This window comes from Arvicola amphibius, chromosome 8, assembly GCF_903992535.2.
Source record: "Arvicola amphibius chromosome 8, mArvAmp1.2, whole genome shotgun sequence".
NCBI lineage: Eukaryota > Metazoa > Chordata > Mammalia > Rodentia > Cricetidae > Arvicola > Arvicola amphibius.
In genome coordinates, this window is record NC_052054.1 from 12,317,271 (window position 1) to 12,344,105 (window position 26,835).

The 26,835-nt window shown below is 46.7% G+C and overlaps 2 protein-coding genes across 2 annotated transcripts in view; one reads left to right on the top strand and one right to left on the bottom strand.

Moving 5' to 3' along the window:
- Window positions 1-2,804, top strand: part of Tfb1m (transcription factor B1, mitochondrial) — a 38,743-nt gene extending 35,939 nt beyond the window's left edge. The window contains exons 6-7 of the mRNA XM_038338857.1: window positions 845-972; window positions 2,409-2,804. Coding sequence (XP_038194785.1) covers window positions 845-972; window positions 2,409-2,652 — 372 coding nt within the window. The 3' untranslated portion in view covers window positions 2,653-2,804. The remainder of the gene's footprint in view (window positions 1-844; window positions 973-2,408) is intronic.
- Window positions 2,805-2,849: 45 nt separating this feature from the next.
- The window catches only part of Tiam2 (TIAM Rac1 associated GEF 2), a 141,437-nt gene continuing 117,451 nt past the window's right edge, over window positions 2,850-26,835 (bottom strand). The window contains exons 16-27 of the mRNA XM_038338851.1: window positions 18,385-18,564; window positions 15,502-15,570; window positions 14,488-14,613; window positions 13,474-13,582; window positions 11,747-11,926; window positions 10,510-10,628; window positions 9,049-9,157; window positions 8,515-8,573; window positions 7,110-7,215; window positions 5,931-6,018; window positions 5,227-5,381; window positions 2,850-3,916 (exon numbers count right to left, since the gene is read on the bottom strand). Coding sequence (XP_038194779.1) covers window positions 3,306-3,916; window positions 5,227-5,381; window positions 5,931-6,018; window positions 7,110-7,215; window positions 8,515-8,573; window positions 9,049-9,157; window positions 10,510-10,628; window positions 11,747-11,926; window positions 13,474-13,582; window positions 14,488-14,613; window positions 15,502-15,570; window positions 18,385-18,564 — 1,911 coding nt within the window. The 3' untranslated portion in view covers window positions 2,850-3,305. The remainder of the gene's footprint in view (window positions 3,917-5,226; window positions 5,382-5,930; window positions 6,019-7,109; window positions 7,216-8,514; window positions 8,574-9,048; window positions 9,158-10,509; window positions 10,629-11,746; window positions 11,927-13,473; window positions 13,583-14,487; window positions 14,614-15,501; window positions 15,571-18,384; window positions 18,565-26,835) is intronic.

The following is a 26,835-nucleotide window of genomic DNA, read 5'->3' on the forward strand; positions in this document are numbered from 1 at the left end:
GCAGCTCTGCGGGGGCGCTCGCCAGGACTGTTGTCTTTGCATTTTTACAGTTGTTCCATTGTTAGTGATTCTCAGTGATTCACTCATGAGTCCATTTTTGGAAAGGGGCAGGAGATAACTCGTTACCACATAAGCCTGAAGTCTAGTCTTCTGTAATTAAATGATCTCAACAGCTGGTAGCAGCTTAAACCCTGTCCAACAGTGACATCTTAAAAATTCAGTCTTCCTTCTCAGTCCTGCCATGCCTCCTGGTGCATGTGAAGTCTGAAAGTCCCAGACTGAAAGTCCTGGGACTGCATGGACTCTGCGCGTGAACACAGCATCTGTCCTCAAAATAGCTGGTTTCCTAATCACCCCTTCCTGGCAAAGTCAGCACTAAGTGGTCCTTGGGGGATCCCGGCCTACGGTCAGAACTGCCGCTTCAGCTTACTGTACTCATCTGAAAGCTAAGATGCTCGGCCCACTGCCAACTGCTGCCTGCCTACTGGCCTTGGCAGTTACACAGATGGGCTTTTACAGGCCATTGCAATTCCACGTTTTCAAATGAAGTGACCCTCGGGCACAGGTCTAGTGGACACTTTTCTGCATAGTTGCAGCCCCCCTGGGATTTCTGCAGACACCCAAAACTTAAGCTTGTATGTCCAGAAAAGACACAGGCCCACTGAATGGTTCCTGAGAACTGCTAAAGAGCCTGTGTCCTGTGATTGTCACAGATGACTTGATTAAGGCAAGGGACATCGCTCCGCGTTAGAGGGCTTGCCAGGCAGGCAGGAAGCCCTGGGTTGGATCCCCAGGACTAGAGAAAAAGTTGAAATCACAATTTTGCTGTTTGCTCTCAATGAAGGTTGACGTAGGAGTGGTACACTTTACACCGTTGATACAGCCCAAGATCCAGCAGCCATTCAAGCTGGTAGAAAAAGTTGTTCAGAACGTGTTTCAGTTCCGGAGGAAGTACTGCCACCGAGGGCTTGGGTAAGAACCCTTTGTGACTTTGACTCTTAAACGGCATGTATGACCCTGGCTCTTGGTTTAGATCCTGTGGTGAGCAACATGTCACCACCACTGAGGAAAAGCCCCAGAGTCACCTTCCATATACAGGTTTGGTATGGTTTGGTCTAAATACAACTTAAAACACACAGGTGCACAGCTTCTGCTGACTCGCTGCTAGGAAGGCTTCTCAGGCAGGACTCGGTGGGTTGCTGTCTCTCTCCTTAAGGACACGCTTGAGAACTACAAAGCAGACATACCTTGCTAGCTGACATGATGTCATTGCAGCATCCTCGGCCCACTCAGTGGGAGCTCTTGTGTTGTCAGACTCATGGCTCCACAAGGGCACATGTGCCTTCTAGAAAAGTAAGACTGAGCCCCAGCTCTGCAGTCACCGCACCCATTCCTTCTCACCTAGCAGGTTTTAAGACATTTAGTTAGGTACACTTTTTAATAGTCAACGGATAGCTGCTGAAAAGGGCTCGGCTTATAGCACACACTTTCTAAGACTTACACAGATCCATTTTGGTTCTCTGTAGGGATGTAAGAAGTTTGGGTTAGTACATGAAATGATTTCAAGTGTGTCAAAGCAACTGCATCCTGAAACCAGTGCAACCTGTAAAACCCTCTTTATTAATGATTTTTTATTATGAATGTTCTAATTTTAAAGTAAAACTCACACATCTGTACATATTAGCTCTAATTGGAGGTGGTGGGAATCACAAGTACATCTTCCTTTTGAAAATCCTGGAATTTATTGGTGAGCCTAGTCCTACTGCTTTCAAAGCAACTCCCCCCAACCCTATTCATCTGAATATGCCTTCCTCTACAGAGACATGGACCAAATACCAAAATTCACTTTGAAGGATGGTGGTTGCTTTCCTTCAGTCACACCATACTACAAAGTGCTCCCAGGTGTTAGAAACTAAGTCATCTCCCCTGAGAGGCTGGGGAGTGTGGGTCACCATCAGCCTGGGAGAATTCATCCTTCACTGACCATGGCCTCTGCCAAGCCCTTTGGATGAGCTCATGGCCAAGGTCCAGGCATCTAAGTTCACTCTTGAAAAACAGTTGATTGTTAAATTAAATGAAATTTAAAATGCACACTGAGTTTTAAAGATGATTAACTGTTTTCATAACAGACAACTTATACTTTCTTTTGGAGTAAAGGGTTTTAAAGACTTTACGTCCAGGTTATAGAGAATCAAACCATTTGTTTTAGCTTGGGAAGACAGTTTTCCCTCTGTGGACACACCTTGCAAGTCTTAGCTTAGACCTGCTTCCAGTGAGTCACACAGGGAGTCTTTGGGTACCCAAGAGGCTCTAAGAGCCTCAGGCACTAGCAGTGTGTCCTTTTGAAGTTTATGCAAAGATACCTTGATCGACATAATTTAAGTCAGCCCCTCCCACTTTCCTTTCAGAATGCTCTTCCCTGAAGCTCAGCGCCTAGAAAGCACTGGAAGGCTGCTACAGCAGGCAGACATCGACCCCACTCTCCGGCCCATTCATCTCTCGCTCATGCACTTTAAGAGCCTGTGTGACGTGTACAGGAAAATGTGTGAGGAAGACCCGCAGCTCTTTGCTTATAATTTCAGAGACGAGCTCAAGCAGAAGAGAAGAAAAAGCCATGGGAAAGATGATGACCCAGAAAGCTGGGAGTCCTAACGGCTGCTCTGAGGGCTCCACATCCACAGTGTGGATCCTCTGCATCTGTACTTATGTCTGTCACTCTGTAAAGACAAACACCAGTGAGTAACCAGATGACTTACTTACATGCCATTACTACTTAAGAAAATAAATATCAAGTAGATGCAGTACAAGCTTTCCTTTAATATATATATATATATATACACTACATAGATGCGACATGTTTAGTATAAACAGCATTTATTACAACCTGCAAAACTGAAATATATGCACATTGTGCCCCTAAACCACATAAAAATAACTTAAATGTGCTTTAAATAAAACAAAAAACTAACAGCTCAAAGAAAATGCCCAGAGAACTGAAGGAAGGACCCTTTTAAAAGCCATTAATCACAACTTTCCCAAGCTTCCTTTCCCACATAACTTAAAAGAATTAGAATTCAGTTCTATTACAAGACTAAGTCATTTGATTCCTGCCCAAAAGGGATGTAATACACAATTTACAGGTTCTAATCTCTAGTTTTCTGATCCACAATAAATTAAAATAACTTAAATCTTTACAGCAAGTTTTGTGGAAGAATATATACTGCACGAACCCAAACACAGCTGGTGTCCTGCAGTTCTGTTTCTCACTGGTTTACAAATGAGCACTGTAACCCGCCACACAAGTCCTATGATTTGCCATGGCTCTGTGCTTCATAAAAACACTCCTCATTAACAACTGAAGTTAAACTCTGGACACTGAATTCTCGCTCCAGCACCAAATTTAGATCGATGCTGGCAGTTTCAGGGTGGCTGTCAAGTGACTGGTGACGAGTCTGCGTCTTGAGCAAAGTCCCTCTGCCCCTCTTGGTGCTGTTTGCTTTTCGTTTAATGGGGCAAAAGTGGCCCCTGACCAGCCTGGGCTGCTCGCCTGGCCCCGTAGGCTGTGGCCCAGCTGGGTTCGTTTCGGGCTCCTCGGAGATTCTCAGTCTCTGGAACTGAAGCTCAATGTCCTTAGTAGGGCTGCCCTGTTTCAGAGGGTGGTGGAAGTCCTCCTCTTCATCACTCAGAATGTCGCTTTCTTTGAGACCATCTGGAAACTCTGCCAGGCCCTCCTGAGGGTCCTTCTCCAGCACGGTGCTCTTACAGTCCGGCCTGTTCTCCGCCACTGGGCAGCCACTGCTCTGGGTGCCGCTACTCAGGCTACACTCGTCCGAGTCCAATGAGTTGCCCTTGCTGGGCTCGCCGGGCCACTCGCTGCTGGAGGATGTTCTGAGGACCTTTAGAGACCTGGATGATGCTAGAGAGAAAAGCACATTCCTCCATATGACAAACAGATTCTACAATGTAGAGTTAGGGCCTCAGGGGTTGTGACACCTATGTGAAGATTTTGTTATGTGAGTTTAGAGTTGGCAATTAGGTGGCAAACCCATGTAGTTATGTCAAACAGTGAATTTACTGATGTCTGTAGGGGTCTCTTGGAGCCCAGGCTGGCTTCTCACTTCTTGTGTAGCTGAGGACAGTGTTAAACTTCTGTGCCTTCTGCCTCCTCTGGAGTGCTGTGATTACAGCGTGCACCACCACACCTGGTTCTATGTATGCTCGAGATCAAGAGTCTGCTGAACACTGGGCAAGCGCTGTGCCCACTGAGCGACACCCCCAGGCATATCTGAAATTCTTCAGTTGCAGTTCAGCATTTTTTTTTTAGATTCCTAGAGCTTCACCATATAGATAGAATAATAAAGTACCAACTACCATAAAGGCCAGGATTACTTATTTTGCCAATGAGTAAATTGAATAGTTTACCACTTAAAAAAATAGGTTACACTTTTACATTACCTAGATCTGAAAATATTATACCATATCTCTATGCTTAGCCTCCCTGTTTATTTCCCTAGATGCTCCATTAGAAGCTGAAAAATGCTCTTATCTCTCTTGAGCATTGAGCATTGTCTGCTGGAATTTATAACCAACTTTAAGAGAATTAACATTGTGCACTTGTAATTGTGTGGTAGGGAGAGATTCATTGACTTTGTTCAAAGGGAATTCTTAGTTTGAATGTCCCTGTAATTCACTGGCACCACATTCGTTTTGATGACCATAGATGATTTTGACAACAGAACAGAAAACAAAGATGTTGAGAGAAAGAAAAAGGGAAGGGAAAGGAAAATATGTGCGCCCTCTAAGATTACAAACAAGACACCCTGGTCTACAGAGCTAGGTCCAGGACAGCTAGACTGTTATTACACAGAAATCCTGTCTCAAAAAAAAAAAAAAAGAATACAAAAAGAACTGGGGTTGCTAGGTGGAAGAGTACAGATGAACAGTATATTCTAGTATGTTCTAGGCGACCTGCTGCAGAGATTGCATAAGAATGAGCCCATTCTGTCTTGTGATCTGAATTAAGTAATGACCTTCAGGAAGCCTGGCAAAGCAAAGCTCCCAGATCCACGTTCATCTCAGAGGAAGAAACAGGTCAGATGGTAAGCCTGCACTGCATCATGCCAGCTGATAGAAGGGATGTGGTTGAAGTAGGTGTGTTTTATGGAAGAATGACTGGACTGTGAGTGACATGTTTCTTCATTAGGACAGAGCTAATGCAATTCTCACCTAATTTGGCTGAAACAGGAACTCGGTTCTTAAGAGGCACCAGACGATCCTTACAGGTCTTCTCCAGCGGTAGCTCACACTTTATGTGGCGCCTGAAGTTCTCTCTCAGAATAGAACGGATCACCTTAACGATGCTAGTCTTGCTCTCGCTGTCGCTGAGGAAAGGAGAAGAAAGAGAACATGAAGGATGCACTGTCCGTTCTGCTTCTGTGTGGGCCTTCCTGGGGACACAGCCTTGACCAGCTCTGCCTTGCACCTCAGAAGCTAGCAAGCTACCCACCAAGTGTGCCTGGCTTTTCTGAATTAAAGGAGGTGAGAATGGATTACTTTATATCTCATCAATATATTCTAATGGACCCACAGTTGCCCATTTTAGGCAGAAGTTGTACCCTAAAACTAAATTCCAGAAGGGAACTAAAAATATCACACACATATACTTTAAAGATTTGTGTGTGTGTGTGTGTGTGTGTGTTAGGGGTGGTGCTGGGGGGGGGGGGCGCTGAAGAGACCAGAAGAGGCATCCGATCATATGGAGCAAGAGTTAGTGGTGGTTGTGAGCTACCCAACATGGGTGCTGGGAACCGATCCCGAGTCCTGTGGCAGAGCAGCAAGTATTCATAACTGCTGAGCCATCTCTCCAGCCCCTAAACTCCTCTCTAAAGGGGGCACAGTGAAGTCTTACACCCATTTGTCCAGGGAAGTACCTGCAGCATAGCTGAAAGATGGTTTCTGGCCGCCCTTCAATTTCTGACTTCGTATGAATCAGCTCCCATATGGAGTTATTTTCAGTCCCTGGGTAAAAGGAAATGGAAACAAGAGTCTACAACTTGGCCAAAATGCTATAGTTAAGAGTAACTAAGATGCTCCCAACTCAAACACCCCCAGTTCTGGCTCTTTAGTTTCTTCTACAGATCACTCAGAGATATTAACAAATAGCTACAAAAATTGAGGTGAAATTCTTCATCCCTCTTTGGTAGTTTTAGGTTTTGTTTTGGCTGTGTGTGGCAGGATCTCACTCTGTAGCCCATGCTGGCCTTGAATTTGTGGCAAGCCTCTTGTCTCAGCTACCAAGTCCCAGTTCCTCTCTCACTGGAGATTTTAGCCCCATTCTTGAAACAAACAGGAGGATTTGCTCAGGAATTTGAGGTGACAAAGCCCCTTCCTTCCCTTGCAGTCATGTTCTTAGAAACATAAGCACCTCTGACATACATACATACATACAAGTTATTGAAGAATTAGTTATTCTAGAAGGTCCTTAGTTATAACTAAAGGAATTAGTTATTGTTCAAGGTCAGAGGGGCATTTTGTAGTTTCTTTATTTGCAGTACTCTTAAACATACTAGAAAATTCCTTAATATTGTGTGGATCCTTATTTAATAAAGTTTAGGGTATCAAGGCATATGGCAGAAAGGAAAATGTTGTCATTGTTGACTGCAAAAATGAAGGACCAATGCAGAGGCATCTGGCAGAAAATGGCCATCCGATGCCGCTTGTTTCCTTCCAAAAGATTGTAAAGAAATGTCAAAACAACCTTGTTCTCAGTTTCTTCTTCTAGAAAGTCAAATACATGCAGAAATTATCCCCAGCTACTATGGTGTGGGAATGTCCCCAAGGCCCATGCACTTTAAGACTTGGTGGGTAGCCTGTGCTACTACTGGGGGGAGAAGGGATGGAAGCTGTTAAGAGAAGGTGTAGCTCCTAATGCCCTTCCTGTCCCTGCTTCCTGACCACAAAGTGAACATATGTCTGCCATCCCATGATCTGTGCACATGTCCCATGCTGCCACAGTACCAGACTGAAACCCTAAGCATTCCCTGCTTTTTCATGCCACATGAATGAAATGCACATAAACGTGTTCCTTGTCGCATCCCCAAAGTGTTTACCTGCTGTGTTCCCAAGTCTAACTTGAAGCGCAGAAATGGGGATCAACCACCGGAACTTAAAGGGGTCCAAATCAGCAGAGTTGTGGGCAGGCCGGGAGTTCGAGGGCTGCAAGGTGAGAGAGCACCAGGAAGGGGTTAGTCCCATGCGCAGTGAACAGAGCTACCTTGATCTATATGCAGGACTCTTGTGGGTGTCTAACATGTACATAAACCAGGTGAACCCAGGTCTCAAAGGCCTCCCAGGACCGGGGCTGGGCCGGACTGGGAGTTTATGGGACACGAGAGACAAAGATGGCAGCCATGCCTTCCCGCTGTCTCCAGTTCTTGCTGGTGACTTATGGTGTCTGTGGCTAAGCTCCGATTGAGAGCTTTGAGTTTTGCTTTGGGTCTTAGCTTTTTGTACCAAGGTAAAAATTATTTTAAAGCCAAAGTTTTCCAGGCCTCTATGTAATATATGGGGCCACACTTATTATTTTCAGTGAATGAAAGTTTCCACTTAGGTGTTTGTCTTAGTCATCATTTAAAGCAGATGAGCAGCTCTTCTACCCATTCTGTGCATGTGCAGAAAATCCCATAGCCTACCACAGCAATGTCTGCACTCCTTGTTCATCTCTGCTTATTCACTGTAGCAAAGAACTGGAAGCAACCTGGTTGTCCATCAAAAGATGAATGGGTAATGAGTGTGTGTGTGTGTGTGTGTGTGTGTGTGCGTGTGCGTGTGCGTGTGTGTCCCAACTCAGCTCTCAGGAAAAATGGTGTTAATTTACAACAAAATGGATGGAATTAGAATGTAAACATTGAGGTCACTTGATCTCAGAAAGAAAAAAAACTGCATGTTCTCACTCATACACAAATTCTAGCCAGTATTATTTGTGTATATAGAAACAGATGTACACTTGAGCACAGTATAACATGAAGAAAAGAGACCAGAAAAGGCTAAATATAAGGGGATGAGGAAGGACTGAATGCAAGCAATAGACCCTGGTTATAAAAGCAAATATAAAGTTAATTGTTTTTCTGGTTCTAATTCTGTCATGGATATTTTGGGTTTTGGTGGTAGATATTCATAAAATATAGTCAGCCCTGAATATGTAAGGTTAACCGTGAAGCTCCACAACCTGCATTCCTGATGCCTACTCTAACTGTACAACTGAGAATACACATAGAGTTGTGTGCTTTTGAATAGACATAGGTGTGGTCATTTGGGGGTGCGATGTTTTCACTATTAAAACCTTGGAAATAGTTTATAACAGTTTAGAAAATCAGTCAGGTGGGTTGAGTGATGTTGGGCGGTGAGGCCGAGATTCTTAGTGAGTGTTATACTGAGATTCTTGGTATAACAGCAGAGAGAGCCATGAAAAGACAGCTTTAATTAAATTTTTAAATTAAATTAAATTTTTCTTACCGGTTTCTTTTTCAGTTTGCAGTTTTCTTTATAAACCAGTATGACAGCTCTCTTAAAAACTAAAAGTAAAAGAGAAAGAAGGGTCTTATTATTTTCTGCAGACTCTTCTCAGATTAACCCAGAGCTGGGCACCGCATGAGAACAAAGCGCTTCTAACCCAGGACTGCAATCCCACTGCATCAACACCTGCTCTTCCTGTTAGAGCTGAACTGTGCAGAAGTGCCTACTGAGCAAAGCAGGTCCTGCAAGTGCTTCTCGTCACTTGATTGACAGCTGAGGCCGCGGCCTCCAGGTCTCAGTGAGCACACACTACGGCTTGCCCTCCCAATTCTGGGAGAGAAGGAAGAGAGTTTGAAAGGCGGCACTGTTAGGCAGAGGGTTTCCAGTCTCGTGAGGTACTTCCCCTAGCAGGCCATGCTGGGTACCAGCCACTGCAGCGTTTTTCCCAACTTCCCAAAAGCAGGAGTCAGCAAGAGCGGTAATGTTATAGTCAAGCTTTTGTTACTGCTACGGTTTCCAAACCGGAGTACCAACCAAAAACTGTGAGCTCAATGTCCTTCCTGGCCTTTCCTAAGGAGAGGAACGGATTCAGCCAGGAAACTGTGGAGTGCATCAGGAGTTCCCCCATGGACAGTTCTGTCACCTACATTAAAGACAAGAAACAGATGTGGAACTCTCAGGAGCTATTTCATGTAAGACACAGAATTGCTTCTAGTGGTCATGGCTGACATCCATAGGAACCGTTGTGTTTGTATAGCCCCATCAACACGGCATGAAGTGGCTGAAGTTCTGTAAATACGAGCCAAGCATCGAGCTGCACTCTATTAGTAACAGGGTTGGCCTAGGGCCTCCTGCCTGCTGGCCCAATGCCTCACCGCCTCACCGCTGAGTGCATCCCTGGTCCTCTTTATTTTTTGTTTTGAGACCAGGTCTCTAAATTGCCGAGCCTGACCTTGAACTTACTCTGTAACCCAGGCAGGCTTTAGTTGTGCCTGGGCCTGTTAAATAATAGGAGGTGGTGTGTTTGGCTTTAAAGTACTTAGGGCTTTTGTTGTTTTTAGGTTTTTCGAGATAAGGGTTTCTCTGTAAGGCCCTGGCTCTGTAGACCAGGCTGGCCTCTAACTCAGAGATCTGCCTGTTTCTGCCTCCCAAGTGCTGGGATCAAGGATGTCCACCACCACCGTCCTGTTTAGTGGTCATCTAAGACAGTAGTTCTCAATCTGTGGGTCACGACCCCTTTGGGGGTGAATGACCCTTTGCAGGGGCCACATATCAGATATTTACATTGCAATTCATAAAAGTAACAAAATTACAGTGATGAAGTAGCAACAAAATTTTATGGTTGTGGGGGTCACAGCATGAGGAACTGTATTAAAGGGTCACAGCATGAGGAGGGTTGAGAACCACTGAATTCTAAGGGGTCTGTGTTAGTAGTGTTGATTTCAGGTCACTAAGCTACATCAGACTGCCAATAATAAGATACTAACATTGAAACTGTCCTAAGTAAATACAAAAAGCTCTGTCCCTTTTCAGTTCCTGCCACTTACTATGTTCTCTCAACGCTCAGTGCTCTAAGTTAGCAATCAGACAAACATGAAAATACAGAAACTGTCAGTGATCCCTGGGACTGTCTGAGTGAGCAGAAAATCACTGTATCTGGGGCTGGAGCAGAAAGGTCACCGGAAGGAACAAGCCCTGTGTTTTATCCACATGCTTCATCCCCTTCCTTCATTCTCCCAGCCCACCTTCCCTGTGTTCTAGTTTCTGGGACTATGACTTCACCCATACAATGCTAACAAGACAGTTACATTTTAGACTAGTTTAATCCATTTCCCATTCCATTTCTATATAAACTATATAATTATTTTACATATTCATAGCAAAAAAAAAGGGCTATGTCTCCCCCAGGAATGTCTAAGCACGTAGCTGTTCTAGAGGGTACCCTAAGCTCATCCACCCAGGCAGGAAGCTACTCAAACTAAAGCCCCCACAGACCTCCTTCTCTGTGCCACTCTGCTCTGCCACCAGCTGGTCAAACACTGTCCCGTAATCCTCGTAGATCTTCTGCATCTCGTTGATATGGCTGGCCACTTTTTCCATGGCCTTTAGTGCTTCTGAAAAATAGGAAGGTGTGCTTGCTCATCATTCCAAATCCCATCAAATGCCAGCATGGGAGGCCAGGTCTCAACTAATCGCATGATGGCAGCACAGCTCACAACAGCCTATTTAATCCAGATGTCACAATCAAGGGCAGTGAGATCATCACCTACCTCAAATTCTCTCAGAAATGGGGAGACTCTGGAAAGTGCCATTCATAAAGCTAACCTTAGCCCAGCCGCAGCAGCAGCGCTTTCTGTGCCCCAGAGAACACAATGACGGCAACCAATAGCATATTACAGAAGATAAAGCAGCTGCAGTTTTAACCAGAGTGCTGGAGAAAAGTGAGTAGCCGGAATCCAATGCAACACGGTCCAGCCTTGGGGGAGCTGCTCTTGAATTCAGTGTCTCCTCTAGAACTGACAGGAATAGAGCCCCGTGCCAGCACGAGCCTCACTGAGACACATGGGCTAGAATTTCGCTCCCAGGTTCAAGGGAAAAAGACTTAGAGATGCCCAACTGCGCATTCAACTGTTTGCGTTTATACACGCTATTTGTTTATGACCTGGACAGAGGGTTTTGGCCAAATCTTGGTACTCTTGTACTTTGTCAGAAGCTGTAGAGCTCAGAGATCTCCACAAGGTGGCACCCCAACCAGCAAGCATGAGCTGTGGCACAGTCTAGACCACGGAAATTACAGGAGAGGCCCAGAGGTTCTCACAGCACTGTCACCAGCCAAGTGACCTGTGGTCTTTACTTCAACTCACTAGACCTAAATTCCATTATTTGAAAGGCTTAAATCAATCATCCCTCTTGATCAATTTAGTAGGGACAATCTCATTGTGAGATTGTCTGTAAGCCAGGAGTAGTGATGCACACCTTCAGTCCCAACCCTCAGGAGGCATCTGAGGCCTATGTGTGTTTCGGGTCAGCCAGAGCTACACAATGAAATCTTGCCTCTAGTTAAAGGTCCCCAGACTCATTGAGCGCACCCTGAACGATGGCTGTATTAAGCTGTTCCCATAGACGAGACCTGTAACCAAGGCGAGCAGTCACAGTGCTGCGGAATCACAGGGCAAAGCTACAGGCACCAGGCTAGCAGTCTCGGCCAACAAGCAGCCTCCTCCAGCCTTACCTGTGAGGTGATAGTGCTCCTCACTCTCATGGTCCGTCAGGGACACAAGCTCCTTGAGGAGCAGGGGGTACTTGAGCACTCTCTGAACAGGCTTGATGAGGTAAGACTCCAGTGTGGAAGAATGCTGCTTGGTGGGATTTCGGGCATCCAGGAAAGCCTTGAAGGCTTTATCGGTTTTAGCTGCAAGCAATGGATAAAAGACCCTTAGGAGAGTGCAGTGGGATGATTCAACTGTATAATGCTACCTTCCAGTGTAGTTTTACATTATTTTCTTGGTCCTAATGCTGCTTGGTAATAAAAACCCAAGTGCATCCACAGCTGAAGTACCCAGACATCAGCAGGTCTCTATCATCTCTCTCACAAGGCCTGTGGGTGCAGGAAGCTTTCCAGCATGGTAGAGAGGGACATGAAGTCACAGTGCAGCTGTGCACGCCCATCACAGATTGTCCTGAGCGGCCCAAAGATGAGCTTCAACAGTTCATGACAACGATCCATACAGAAAGGCATCTCCTCTCCGGCCCTAGCACTGGCTGTCCTTCCTCTCTACACCCGCCTTATGAAGCCGTCCTGCCATCACCCCACAGCTCCAGGCAGACTAGACTACTTAACCCCAGAGTTGCGGTGTTTTCCACCCAGTGGGGCCTGGGGACCCCTTAGCAGCAAGAGCAGCCTCTGTCCATCACTGTTAGAAAGGATGCACACAGAAATACAGGTGCAGATGATGGACAGTGGGCACGCCAGCCATCACACTGGGTTCCACGGGGTGCTGGTGACAGACCAGCCATGTAGGGACCAACCAGTTTGAAGAAATGTCCTTATTTAGGTTCAGTCTCAAGGGCAAAATCTACAGCACTTAAGAGATGTCATTGGTCACAAGATCATGCAGGTGGAGAGGTGACCTCGTTTTATAGCAAAGGACAAGTTGGACTCGGTGTTTTTTATCCATGACAGTAGAGAGTGGGCGGCCTCTGGGAGGCGAAGTTGCTCCCAGTTCCACCAGGGAAACCACCGTAACTGTGCGCCTCGTTAGACCATCCATTATAAAGGTGTTTGTGAAAGAGAAATTAACTGCGCTCAGCCCTCTGTTGACAGTGCTTGTGGCTGTGTGGCTGTGTGGCTGTGTGGCTGTGTGGCTCACCGTCATCTGAAGCATTCCGAGATGCATTTTTTATAAACTCGGAATTTCTGGGATACTGCGAAGTTCCCTATTTAAATCAAATGGGTTTGAACTGCATTCGTGGAAATCTTAAACCCAAGATTGTAAGGGAAGCCTCTGCGCCCCACCCCCTTCTGTGAGTCATGAGAGTAGAGAGTGGGCGACCTCTGGCCTCTAGGAGGCAGTTTTTCCCAGTTCCACCAGGGAAACAACTTAGCTATGCCCTTCCTTGGAGTTAGATGATGGGACTTTACAGTGTAGTAGCTCCACATGCCTAAGAAAGTTAACACTAAAGTTAAAAAACAGCATGTGTTCTCTCCGGTCACCCAAGGCTTGTGGCTGTAATGGTTTGACAGACAGGGACAGCAGAGTGACACATGGCAAAGCTCGGAGCCCACCTGCCCACTACTACATAACTGCAAAGAACCTGAAGTGTCCCTTAACTTTTCTCATTTTCAAGGTCAAGACAGGACAGCCCATCAAAATCACATTTAACCCTCTACCTGCTGGATGCAGACCTACCCCTTATTAACAGTTTTAAAAAGACCTATAGAGGCTCTAAACAACTCACCTCGCTCTAGAACCTTCTGCACTTTGATGTGGTTGGCACAGAATCCACTATACAGCTTGAAGTGGTCGGCATAGTAGAGGAAGGAGCCTCCAAGGGAAAAGAGCAACTTCTAGAAGGGATGAGAAAAGGTCAAATCAAACACGTCTCCGATGTACTCTGGCTTCAGCTGGTAATTTGCTGCTGACGGCTGTCATTGCTGCTCTGTTCAGTCTGTAGGTGGAGACCAGTCTGCCCTAACTCACCTATAGATGGATGGGGAAGGTTCTGGCAGAGGCACTTCCTGGCAGCGGATTAACTGCATCTGATGAATGGGACTACAGTGGTCTAAGGTGGTGTGAGGACCTTCGGAGTTGCCCGCTCCATTACTTGGGATGAATTGTGCCTACTGCATGCTTCTAAAACCCCTTTCTACTTTTCCCCACCCTCTCTCTCCTGGATGAACATCCTGTTGGCCATGGTCCTTACTCCTTCACAAGGCACACACTTCTCTGATGGCCATCTGAAACCCACATTTTCCAGCCCAGTTTCTCAGGACTACATAAGAGAGGAATCCAGGGCAGGGAAGCTGCTCTTGTTTCAAAAGAAGTTGCTGCAGGGGCTGGAGAGATGGCTCAGAGGTTAACAGTGCTAGCTACTCTTCCAGAGGTCCTGAGTTCAATTCCCAGCAACCACATAGTGGCTCACGACCATCTGTAATGAGATCTGGTGCCCCCTTCATGCATACAGGCCTACATGTAGGCAGAACACTATATTTAATCATAGTAAATCTTTTTTTTTTTAAAGTGCTGCAGTACCTTTTCTGATAGTGAGTGAAGAACCGGTATGGCCAGCAGTCAGGTGATCCAGACTGCTGACCACTGAAAGCAGTCAGTCTGGAAGAAAACCACAAAGCCGCCTTCCCTGACCCACTGAGAATGCAGGGCAATGGATCACACTAAATTCATTGATTTAGGGGAGAACTTTTACACCCTACCCACTTGTGTTTGCTTTAAATGCAAATCCAAAAAGACATACTCGAAACTGGGAGGGGGTCTCCAGGACGCTGAAGTCTGAGGAAGCGGAGACTCCGTCCTCCAGCGTTTCCAGGAACACCTTCTGAAACTCCAGCATCTCTGGCAAGCTTCCGAACAGTGACTCCATCTGCAGGAAGGGCGGGGTGAGGCGTGAAAAGGTGTAGCCAGGCCAAGCAAGACTCCCTCACCTCCACCATAGATGCGTGCCCGAGACGCAGGCATAGCAGATATTTATAGAGCACATTCACAGGGTGTACTCTATACCTAGAGACATAGCTCTGGCTCCCTGCAGTCCCACAGTCCCAAAGTAACTTTTCAAGTGGATTTGAATTCAAATCAGGAGAAATGGCAGTCATTGGAAAGGAGCTAACTCTTGTGATTTAATATTAACAATTCATATACTGGAAAGTAGCTTTTGGCTGTACCTCTTGCCAAATAAAAAAGAAACAACCTTCTGCCTTCATAAGTGTGCCACTGTGCCTTCCATGACAGGGCCACATCAGTGGCTTTGAAGGAGGTCACACACAGACTTTCTGATGACTCTTCAGTGTTCGCTGGGGCTCTGTAGCTCTATTCTAACAGTTGTGCCCAGCCTGCATCCATGGACCACATGAAGCCACAGGCAGCTATGGATACAGCCCGGCACAAATCACCAACTTAATCAAAGCATGACTTCTTTACATGGGGCATCGTGTCATGCAACGTTAATCCTAGCGTTAGGGAGGGAGAGGCTGGCAGAGCTCTGTGAATTCAAGGCCAGCCTGGTCTACATAGTGAGTTCCAGACCAGCCAGGATACACAGTGAGACCCTGTCTCAGAAAAAGATAGAAAGAAAAGCAAGTTTTTGTTGTTGCTACTGCTGTTTTTTTAACTGGGGTTCTTGGGCATGAACTCTGTAAGTAGGAGCATCACTCTGTAATGTTAAGAGAAGAGCACAACTGGTCGAGAGCCTCTGCTAAAAGGCTCAGAAACAGGACTCGCATGTCAGAGGAGAAGAAAAGTATTCACAATTTACCTCATCTTGGGTAAGGAAGGTCTCACTCTGGAGTGGCTCCAAGTATAATTCAAAGAGGCAGCTCAGATCCTGAAAGTCAAGAAAAGAGTCTCTTTCACACATAAATCTCCAAAATAACCAGTTGATTCCAGTAGCCCAGGCAGCAACTCCAGAGACTCCAATTAGGACCAGTGACATAGCTGTCTTGTTGAAATTCTTGACCTTCAAAGTGGTTATCATTGCTCACCTAATACAAAGGTTGATGCCACTACACTGCCACCTACTGGATTTCACATGGTCACTGTGAAGTGCCAGACCCGCTCTGAGGCTAACTTCTTCCCAACAGAACAGGCTCTGTCTTTCCTGCCACAGGAGGCGCCATTTCTCCAAAGAGGAAGAGAGAGAGAGAGAGAGAGAGAGAGAGAGAGAGAGAGAGAGAGAGAGAGAGAGAGAGAGAGAGAGAGAGAGAGAGAGAGAGAGAGAGAGAGAGAGAGAGAGCTGCCCTTGTGGCTAGATACCAATGTCCTGGCTTTCTCTCCTATGCCAGGGAGGGAGCAGGGTATCAGTCTGGGTGGAGGTGTGAGGGACAAGACCTAGGCATCTCTCCAGCTTCAGGCTCCTAGGCATCTCTCCAGCTTCAGGCTGAAACCAGCAGAATTTCCAACTCCTATGTTCAAGTACAAGAGCCCCACCATTGAGCAGCAGGGATGTTTACAATCAAAGCCACACTTAAGTCACTACTGGGTTAGTCTCCTGGAGAACACAGCAGTGTGAATACTTACATAATCCACTAAAGTTTATAGTTAAGAACTGGAAGCCAGAAGCAATCGATAATTTAATTACAGAAAAGACTTGACTTTAGAGTTTCATTTATTCTGAAGAATTGGGAGTCGTGTATCTAGTGATAGTTGACTACTGTTTCCGTGCTTTGCAAGGGAGAATCTTTGAAACCGGAGAGCCCTGTGAAGTCCAGAGTGCTGCCCAGCGCCTGCCTAGTGGCAGTTGTGAGAGCAAACCCAGAACTGCAGCTCGGCTGGCACTTCACAATAAAAAGCCTCCCTGGCTCCCCCCTCCCTCCTTGTTCCACAGCAACCTGGGATGTGAGAAGGGGCAGGCAGCGGTGAGTTACTGGAGCGAATCTCAGGGGCACACGGATGTGAAAAATCTTGAGGTGCATGCGGAGGTTTGGAGTTAGGTTCAAGCAAGAAAACTGTGTTAAGGGTCAGCCACAGGAAAGAAATGGAGAACTAGTAGGGAGCACCGTGAATGCTAAGTTCACACTAGGTCTGGTTATTTGTTGGACAGTCACCCCTGTCAGGCTAATGCCACTTGCTCCAAGGACTTACTGCACAGCAAGAGCGGGTCACGCTGAGCTGGGGGTGACAAAGAGCCTCCATGCCTGGAGCCCTATGAAAACAAACGGCAGGGGTCTTGCAGGGAAAGGAGACTTGGTCCTTCCTTGCCTATCTGGTCGCTAATAAGAAGCATTGGAAATGGCCGTCCTGGTCCAAGGCATTCCAAAAGGAAGGTGGGAAACTGTGTGGCAAAGGAGAATGAGTTCCATTTCCAACTCTGCCCTGGACCCAGCAGGGTCTGGGAGGCCACGTGACATGTCCCCCGAGGTCTCTTGAGCCTCAGACGCAGTCACAGCTCCTAGAGGTCCTATGGACATGCTGGGTCATGTAGGAACCTGCGGGCTCCCTGGCAGACACTCTAGCTCTCTTCCGCTGGATACAGGACAAGACATAATGGAACGTAAAGTTCAAACCTCTAGCTTTCCTCCACCCACCCCCCAGTGCAAACGGCACTGGAGCTAGCTGTGAATAAGACTTTTGGGAGGGTCCTGGAGACATAGCGGTGGTGTGGAGACGCTCAGCTCTGTCGTCATCAACATCATAGTCATTTTTTCAGTCTATGTAAGCCACCCTGGCCTTAACTTGCCATGTAGCTGAGGATAGATACATTTAGTTCCTGATCTTTTTCTATTTCCAGAGTGTTGAGATTATAGGCACGCACGATCATATCCTGTTCTGGTATCAAATCCAGTGGTTTTGCGCATGCTAGGCAAGTACTGTACCAAATAAGACAGCCCCAGTGTCTCAGGAATTGTTTCATAGAATAAAGGGTAATAGTCACATATGTGTGCCAATGTCTAACTCCTGGGTTTCCCAGACTAAGAATTTCTAGGAAGCTAGTGACAAGCACAGGGACCAACAAGGAAGTTGGAGAGGACCTTCCAAGGGCCATGAAGCACAAGTCAGACTGGGCCTGGATTCCCCAGTCACTGTCCTGTGCCACACCCTTCCAAAAACTCACAAACGCAGCAAGTTTAAGATAGACCCAAAGCATGAGAAAACGCTTAAAGCAAGGAACACTAGTCTTTCCAGTCTGCTGTGCTAATAAATGTTTCCCAGAGCACCGAGCAGAGGCTGGCTGAGCAGGCAGAGAGGTGGATCCAGGGTGGGTACCCAAGTCTGGTAGCTACGCCCTCGTCATGCTGTGAGGACGTCCCATGTGATGGGCCAAACACCCATGCGTGGGCTTCCACCCTGCATGGGGAGCTCCATGGATAGGAGGATGCTGAACTCCGAGGACCTTGCTTCAGGGCCCCTGGAGCACAGATTGCTCCCCAGCTCCTCATAACCCAAAGTGATCGCTAAAGCAGTGTAGACTTCGTTCCTACAGATTGCAAATAATGAACTACAACATCTGTCTCCATAGTGAAAGCTACCTTGGCAACAGACACGAGCCAAGAATTCATTTTTTTTTTTTGAGTCTTCTCAGTTCTTTTGCCCTCTCAACCTGCCTTCCCCTGCTGAGTGGCGGATGTCTCCAACAGAGGTGATCTGAGGCATGACCTCACCACCATGCAAGGAGGCCGGAATGCCCGTTCCGTCCCATTACCTTCACGTAAGACTTCTCCGTGTCTACGAGCTCCTGGATGACTTTGCGGAGGCGGTCTGCATCTGAGAGGTGGCGAGCCAGAGGCCGGGAAGGTGGGTCCCGGCTCTCCGCCGGTGCTTCCATGGTGTTGGTGCACGTGCCGTGGAAGCCCCTGCAGAGCTCGGTGATCTGTTCAGCGCTCTGAGAGACAACAAAAAAGGGAAAGTCAGGCTCAGGACAGGGCTCGCCAGCATTGGGTATCCACCTCACCAGGAACACCGAATAGCTGGTGTTCCCAGCTGCACCCAGTACACTATCAAGGAGCCTCACAAAGAGGCAGGTCTGGGGCACGTGGCTTCATTCACCTCAGGCTGCTCTCACTATAACCCGAGTCCTGAAAGAAAGATGGCATCTCTAATGTTTCCGTTGGTATGCAGTGCTCCCCGCCGTCACAAGAACCGTGAATGCGATAGCACTAAAGTCAAGGAATGAAGCTGACTCTCTGCAACAGTTGAGGTTGCTCTAAACACCCAGACATGGAGCTTTCTGAACAGAACATACAGGAGGCAGATTCATTGAATCCATCCTGTCAACAGTTGGCCTGACGAGCTTTCCAACTCCCAGTGTTCTGGGAGACTCAGACATGGTGAGGTACCATGGCAATTTTAGGATGGCTTGGCCCCAGTCCGCCTGAAGCTCTGCCCTCAAATCTAACCATTTAGCCCTAGCCAAGTAGCGGTTATAGAGGAAAACGCACAAGCTGGCAATGCATACACTAGAACGGCGTAGAAGGTGAAACACGAATTACACGCCTCAGAAAAATTAGCTGTTCTGGCCCACCATCCCTTTCTGTCCCACCTCCTCTGCTTCCCAACATAGTGTCTTCATTCGATGGAAAATCAGGATCGAGACAAAACCTCAACAACCATCCCCTGCCTGGCCTTGCTCTCTAGTTCAGTGAGTCCCGACTGTAATCCTGTTCCATCTTCACAGGAGTGGAGGGTAGCTCCTGCCCAACTAGAGAAGACTTCCAAGGTTAGAGACATCGAGGTGCAGACTGGGGGTGTGGAAACCAGCAAGAGCATGGATAAAACAACTGGAGAATGCAGACATCGTGGACAGAAAGGCAGCCCCGAACCAGGAAATTGTGGGAACCCAGCTACGAGGTGAATTGTCAATGAGGTCCCGAGAGGAACATGAGCCAAGGAGGAACCCAGAATGCTCTGGTATTGTGGTAGGAACCTGGACACAGTAACATACAGAACCTAACTCCTGTACAGTTCTGTACAGCAGGCGACAGTGAGCCTCTGCTCTCAGTTTTCCATTAATCCTGGCCTACAATAAGGCATGAGATAAAGGAGAGATTGTGTCTACGGCTAGACACACAGACTTCAAGAGAGTTTACTACAAAACAGTTCAAACAGAAAAACAATTTTCCTTGAACATGTGTATTTCTACTTGTATTTATTTAAATTTGAACACGGATATTTCTGGCGATGCCTATCAGAAGATGTGTATAAAATTCACTAAGGAAACAGATGCGGAGGGCCTGGGGCATGGCTCAGTTGAAGGAGTGCTCTCCTAGGTTGGACACATTTCCTGGCCAGGAAAGCCAGCATGGTCATGATAGTGTACATCTATAGTCCCAGCTCTCAGGAGGCAAAGGCAGGAAGGTCAGAAGCTAAAAGTCATATTCAACTACAAAGTGCCCTCCAACACACACACAATATTACAGATCTTTTTTGAATGTCTCATATCATGTTTACAACAGTCAGACTTTGTGATCTGTTTTGGAAGCTCTAACCCCATCACATCCTAACAGCCTAAGCACACAGGAGAGGGCAGCCAGAGGCGGCAGCCTTTCTCTTCCAGCCCGTGAGGAACATGAGGGACAACGGAGACATCCAGACTCCTGCATTTCCCCCCTTGCCAGGGGACCCTAGCCTCACATTCATTTTTCACTGGAAGTTTTCCAGCATGATTCCATTCTGAACCAGAAGCCCTGGGATTCCATCACAGGTAGAGTTTTTGTTTGTCCGTTTGTTGTCTGGTTTCATTTTATGAAACAAGGTCTAACTATGTAGGCCTGGTTGGCCAGGAACTTGCTCAATAGGCCAGACTTCCAGCTTGCAGCAGTCCAAGTGCTGAGATCACAAGTCTATGCCACTATGCCCAGCAGTGTGACTGTTTTTAAGACTGGGTCACCCTATGTAGCCCCAGCTACTTTGTCTTTGAGGTCCTCCTACCTTGCCCTCCCAGATGTTAGATTACAAGGATGCACCACCATGCCCAACACTGTGGATATCTATTAAAAGTTTCCCCAAGTGATGCCAAGATGTGGCCGTCAGGAGAACTACCTGTCTACCCATCAGGCCAACTACACGTGCTCAGGTTCCCCAGGTGTGGCACTGACTCCAACTTATCACCCTTTCCCCCAGGATAGCAACTTATAAGAGGCATAGAATTGGCTTACATCCAGAAAAATCAGCCAGACTGTGGCCCTGGTTCGAGGCCTAGCCTTCTACTAACTACTAAAAAGCCCATGAGAATAACAGGCTCGAAAACTCCTTACTTGAGATTTTATTCTGGGATTTGCACGACAGACTTAGACAATGCAGTTCTGCAGTCCTGAGAACCAATAGTCTCCAGAGCTGCGGAATCTATATTAAGCTTGCATACACCACACAAAATAAGATCTGACAAAATGCACCATAAGTTACATGGCATCTGGTGAGATTACAGTTTTGCCTTGCTGGGATGTCAGAACTCACACCTAACATTGCGGTGTTAAAATAACAAGATTTCAAAAATAAAGTATCTTGCCATTTTGGAAAAATCAGAATTCATTTTAAAAACACTTCTCATGGGATTGACTTCCAAAAAGTGAATGTTAGCCGGGTTGTTTCAATGGCAAATTTACTTGTCAAGATACTGCAATTAAGTGTTCAAGGGCTGCGAAGATGCTTTTTGCACAGTTAACAGTTTAAGCCATTGCCTAAAGGTGGCTTCAAGATTACCTGGATCATGAGGAGGTGGGGTCATAGGGTTTTTAAGTGTTTTTAAGGATGCATTGACCTGGATACAGGTCACTTCCTCTGTGCTTCCCCGTGGTGATAAGCATCAAACAGTAACAGGCCACAGCCTATGGTTAAGTCACTTGGGAGCGGTGACATTCCTGAGTCTTCTGCATCCTTCCTGATGAACAAACAGCAGCAACATCTATCTGTCAGGTGACCACGCCCTTCTCCATATGGGTCCTGGAGAAGAGGGAACTTGCATTTATTGAGCACCGGTACCACACCACACGTGTGAGGTCCTGCTCCCACAGAACATGCCAGCATCTCGGCTTTAGAATGACTCACTGATACCCTGTAGACACCAGCAAGCTCTTCCCAGCACTGGCCACTCATAACATATTCGGTGCAGCACAGGAGAGAGGACCTGCTCTTCCTGCCACCTCTGTCTACCAAAGGGTCTGACTCTGATGGAGGAAGGTCATCTGTCTATGTGTTACTTTCATTGGTTAATAAAGAAACTGCCGTGGCCCTTTAATAGAACAGAAAATTAAGTAGGTGGAGTAGACAGAACAGAATTGTGGGAGAAAGAAAGCAGAGTCAGGCAGATGCTTCAGGCAGTCGTCATAGCTCTCCTCTCCGAGATGGACGCAGGCTAAGATCCTTCTCAGTAAGACACCACCTCATTACACAGATTACTAAATATGGGTTAAAGCAAGATGTGAGAATTAGCCAATAAGAGGCTAAAACTAATGGGCCAGGCAGTATTTAAAAGAATACAGTTTCCGTGTAATTATTTTGGGTAAAGCTAGCCGGGTGGCGGGACACAGCCCCGCCATTCCTTCTACACGACTCTCCTGCCTAGGTGTTAGGAAGATGTGGTCACCACCACTCAGAGTGGTGAAGGCAGCAAGCATCCTTGCATATGTGGCACTCTGGGGTCCATCTGGGGGACAACTGTCTGTCAGGCCATCCAGGCCTCAGGCCCAGGAAGGCTGTTTGAAAAGAGAAAGACATGGTTACAAGGTGGAGGTGGGAACGTGTGAAGACTCAGGTGCCCGAGAGTGCTGAGGTAAGTGTGTGCAGAACAGAAGGAACCCGCCTGCTGAAGCGGAAGCTGACTCTTCTGGTTTTCAGTGTGTAGCAATCAGGTTCATGGTGGCCCTCTGGGTTTTCAAGAGGACAAAAAACACTCTCTTCATTCTTAAAAGAATAAATGAGAAGTGTCCTTAAAACTGCCTGGAAAAGCCAAGCATGGACACTCTCTCCCCACACTCAAAATGCTCTTTCAAGTTCTTGCTCGGCACAGTGGAAATCTAACACTGGAAAGTCTTGGGCAAGAGGATTACAACACCAAGTCTAGCCTGCTACGTAGTGAGATCTTGTCTCCTGACAAATCAATCTAAAATTATCAGGTATTTAGAGTCACCAAGTCTGATTCCCTACTTGAAAACAATTTTATCTTTTCTACAGACACGGCCTGACTCACTGTGGAACTCTGAATTCAGACAGATGCCTAGGCAAAGTTCTGCTGGGTTTTGTTTCCCTGTGTGGATAAGGCACCTTCTGCCTCCCCATAAAAGAGGCAATGTGTCTATTTTCAAGGAGCCCAGAAAAACATTTGGGGCGAAGGCACCAGTGCTGCCTACAATGAGCAAGCACTGAACCTCAGTTGCTCTTGGGAGGAAAGTAGGGCGGAGTCTTGATCAGACCAAGCTCTGGTGACCCTGTTGCCCTCCTAACCTGGACAGCAAGGCACTTTCCATCAGAAAATACCACCACCGTCTCCCTGGGACTTGATTTGCCAAATCTCCAGACCACACAACTCCGATAATTGCAATGTTCCTATTTGGAGATCATCCCTTGCCTGGGTTTTGCAGTTTCCTTGAGGACTTCAGAACCTTAAAAGGAACTGCTAGGGGTTAAAGCACCTCATATTATGAGATGTCATAGCAACTGCACTGCTCAGAAGCCCCACGGGCAGCCTGACTGAGTCTCATGATGGCCCAGTGTGTAACAGCGCCCCATCCACGGCTCTAGGTGCGGCAACCTACTTTTGTCTGAAAGGCTTGGCTCACAAACATTTTCTGCCCGTGAAAGGAGATTCAAATGTGCTGGATAACGAAGAAATATGTCATATACGCGCAGAAACTGAAAGGTCAGTGTATGCTGCTTTTGAGTTCCCAGCATGCACGAAGAGCTTGGTGGTGGGTATCAGCAGCAGAGGCAACCAACACACTGCCCCTGATGTTATTCGGATGTTGGGGTGACTGGGCATATTGTAAACAGCCTGGCAGAAATGGAGAGATGAAGACACGCAGAGAGGACAGGCAGGATTGTCAATCTCACTATTAGACTTGAAATAATGAACCCTGAAGAAACAAGGATTCCCCCAGGAATCTCATGATGGGAGACGGAAAGGGGTACCAGACAGAGGGAGACCTTGTCTCCCTGAAAGAGACTTCATAGTGCTAAAAACTTGCCAGACCACCTTACAGGATGAGACTGAAGCCCAGATAAGGGTGGGTCAGTGGTGGGTGGGGCCTCACGTGACGGGAGCTGCTTAGATATGGACATCCTTAGCCATCTATTTTTTATTGATTTTGTTGAGCTCTACATTTTCTCTGCTCCCCTCCCTGCCTCTTCTCTCTCCCCTTCAATCCTCCCACAAGGTCCCCATGCTCCCAATTTACTCAGGAGATATTACCTCTTTCTATTTCCCATGTAGATTAGATCTATTTAAGTCTCTCTTATTGTCCGCATTGTTGTCTAAGTTCTCTGGGATTGTGGCTTGTAGGCTAGCTTTCTTAGCTTTGTGTTTAGAAACCACCTATGAGTGAGTACATGTGATAATTGTCTTTCTGTGTCTGGGTTACCTCACTCAAAATAATGTTTTCTAGCTCCATCCATTTGCCTGCAAAATTCAAGCTGTCATTAATTTTTTCTGCTGTGTAGTACTCCATTGTGTAATGTACAACATTTTCCTTATCCATTCTTTGGTCAAGGGGCATTTAGGTTGTTTCCAGGTTCTGGCTATGACAAACAAAGCTGCTATGAACATAGCTGAGCGCATGACCTTATAGCACGATTGAGCATCCTTTGGATATATACCCAAAAGTGGTATTACTGGGTCTTGAGGAAGGCTGTTTCCTAATTTACTGAGAAATCATCACACTGACATCCTAAGGGGCTGTACCAGCTTGCATTCCCACCAGCAATGCAGGAGTGTTCCCTTTTCCCCACAACCTCTCCAGCACAAGTTGTCATCAGTGCTTCTGATCTTCCTTGCCCTCTATTTAAACTCAGATCTCACTTAGGGCCTGGAAAACAGATGCGAGGGCTTCCCTCATCTCTTTGTCTGTCTTCCCAATATGGCCACATTGAATAAATCCCTTCCTCTGCTTTCCACTATCAATTTGGCTCTTCTAATTGGCTTATTAAGGACTGCTGGTCTGACCTGATTTGCAGCGGCACAGGTTATCCACCCAGCTCTGAGAGCAATTTTGCAGGGTGTGTTCACTTGCACTCCTCTGGCTGCCTTCTCATCCCCTTTCTCTCCCACACTTACCAGCTCTATCCTAGGCCACTGATCTGAACCCAAGGCAAGTCTGCATGACGCCCACAGAGCTACCAGGGTTGATGATGCTGCTGCCTTTAAAATGCTAGAATAATGTCAGGCCTGTTAGAGATGAAAAACCTTCAGGGTGCACCAGCTCAGGCAGGGTGTGCAAGCAGGATATGGTTAGTATACCCCATGTTCTCATTAAAAAGAAAACGAATTCCTCTATTCACTGTCTAGAAGCCATGAGGAGGCTGTGTTCCTGAGCACTCTCAGGGCAACCATGGTGTCAGCTGTCACTTCTAGCAAATTAGACAAGTCAGAAAAGTTCGCCTTCGGGGAAAAAGACGATTAAAAAGTACAAATGACTTTTCCTCAAGTCACTCGGCGCTTCGTAAACATGTCACCGCCTTACAGAAAGAGCTAATATTACCAGCATGACTGACAGAAGGGATCGGGAACCACAGGCTGGCGGGTGTCGGGAGACTGCCCCCAGAAATGTTGATGGGCAGAAACAGATCATGGGTCTGAGGCAGGAGGACCACCTCCCAAACTTCCCCACAGCGGCTGTGTCAGAGGCCTGAGTGCTGATGCTGTGAGGCCCTTGGAGGCAGCTAGCAGGCCTACAGGAAACATGGCGGTGGCTCAGCAGAATGCAGTGGAGCTGATCAGTGATAACTGTCAACCATCTATATTATGGTGTTAGCGATGGAACCCCAGGCAAGCCCCAGTTAAATGTGCCTCAGCTGGTAGAGTGCCTTACAGAGCATGCAGGAATCCCTGGGTTCAGTCCCTGGTACCCAGTAAGCCAGAAATGCTGGCCTATGCCTGTCATCCCAGCACTCCGGAGGGGTGGCAGGAGAATCAAAAGTTCAAAGTCCTTCTTCTGGGACGTTCAGTGTCAGCCAGGGCTACATGAGGCCCTACCTAAAAGTAAAATTAAAAAAAAAAAAAAACTCCAGAGAATGAAATTTTTGTCTTTAACAAAGAGATAAAAGGAAAGATGGAATACCCCCAAATACCTCCTGGGTTCTTCCCCCTACCTTGACCAGAGTTCTAGGCAAAATGAGACGATAAATTATGAAATTAACAGTCAAGTAAATGACAGCGCACAAATGCAATGAGAGACACAGCAGACACGAGAAGACACTGACCTTTAGTGATCAAAAGAGGACGGGGTTTATTAGGAAGAGAAAAGAGGTCTATGGTTTTTAAAGCAATTTTATGCATATTTTCTATGTATTAATATGTATGAGTAGATTTTTATAAAATGGAATAATAAGTGTGTGCATGTGTATATGTGTGCATCTATATGATATACAGTGGTTAACACTGCATCTCAAGTTATTTTAATTTTAATCTTTTGGCTTATCTGAATTTCCTCGTTTTTATAGTAGTTGAATTTTTAATTTTTTTTCTAAATGGAATCATTTCCTGTTATTTTACAAAAATGATTCAAGACACAAAAAAGGCTCCACAAGATGTCTGAAGAACGAGACTGACTCAGCCTCCCCTCACCATGCCCACGTGTGGCCGGAAAGACAACTCAGAGCAAGGCATCCCAGAGCAACTTGAGGACCCAAAGACTGTGGAACGCTCTGGAAACAACAGAAGAGGCTGGAGACAGGAACACGAAAGTCATAGCTCGTGATAAATAAAGGTCATGTCACAGAGCCTAATGTGATGAGGGGACATGGCCTCTGCAGGAACTGAGGGCCAGTGTGGGGATGGGCCTGGGCCTAAGACAGGTGGACGGGGCAGGAAAGAGAGGCAAGGGCCTCCCTTTGCCAGAACTGTGGGCACTAAGTATGGAGAACATGAGGTAGTTGCCTTTTTGACAAGGAGAGGAAGCCCATGGAACAGCAGTTATAAGCAGAGAAACCCTCAGGACCTGGGTGT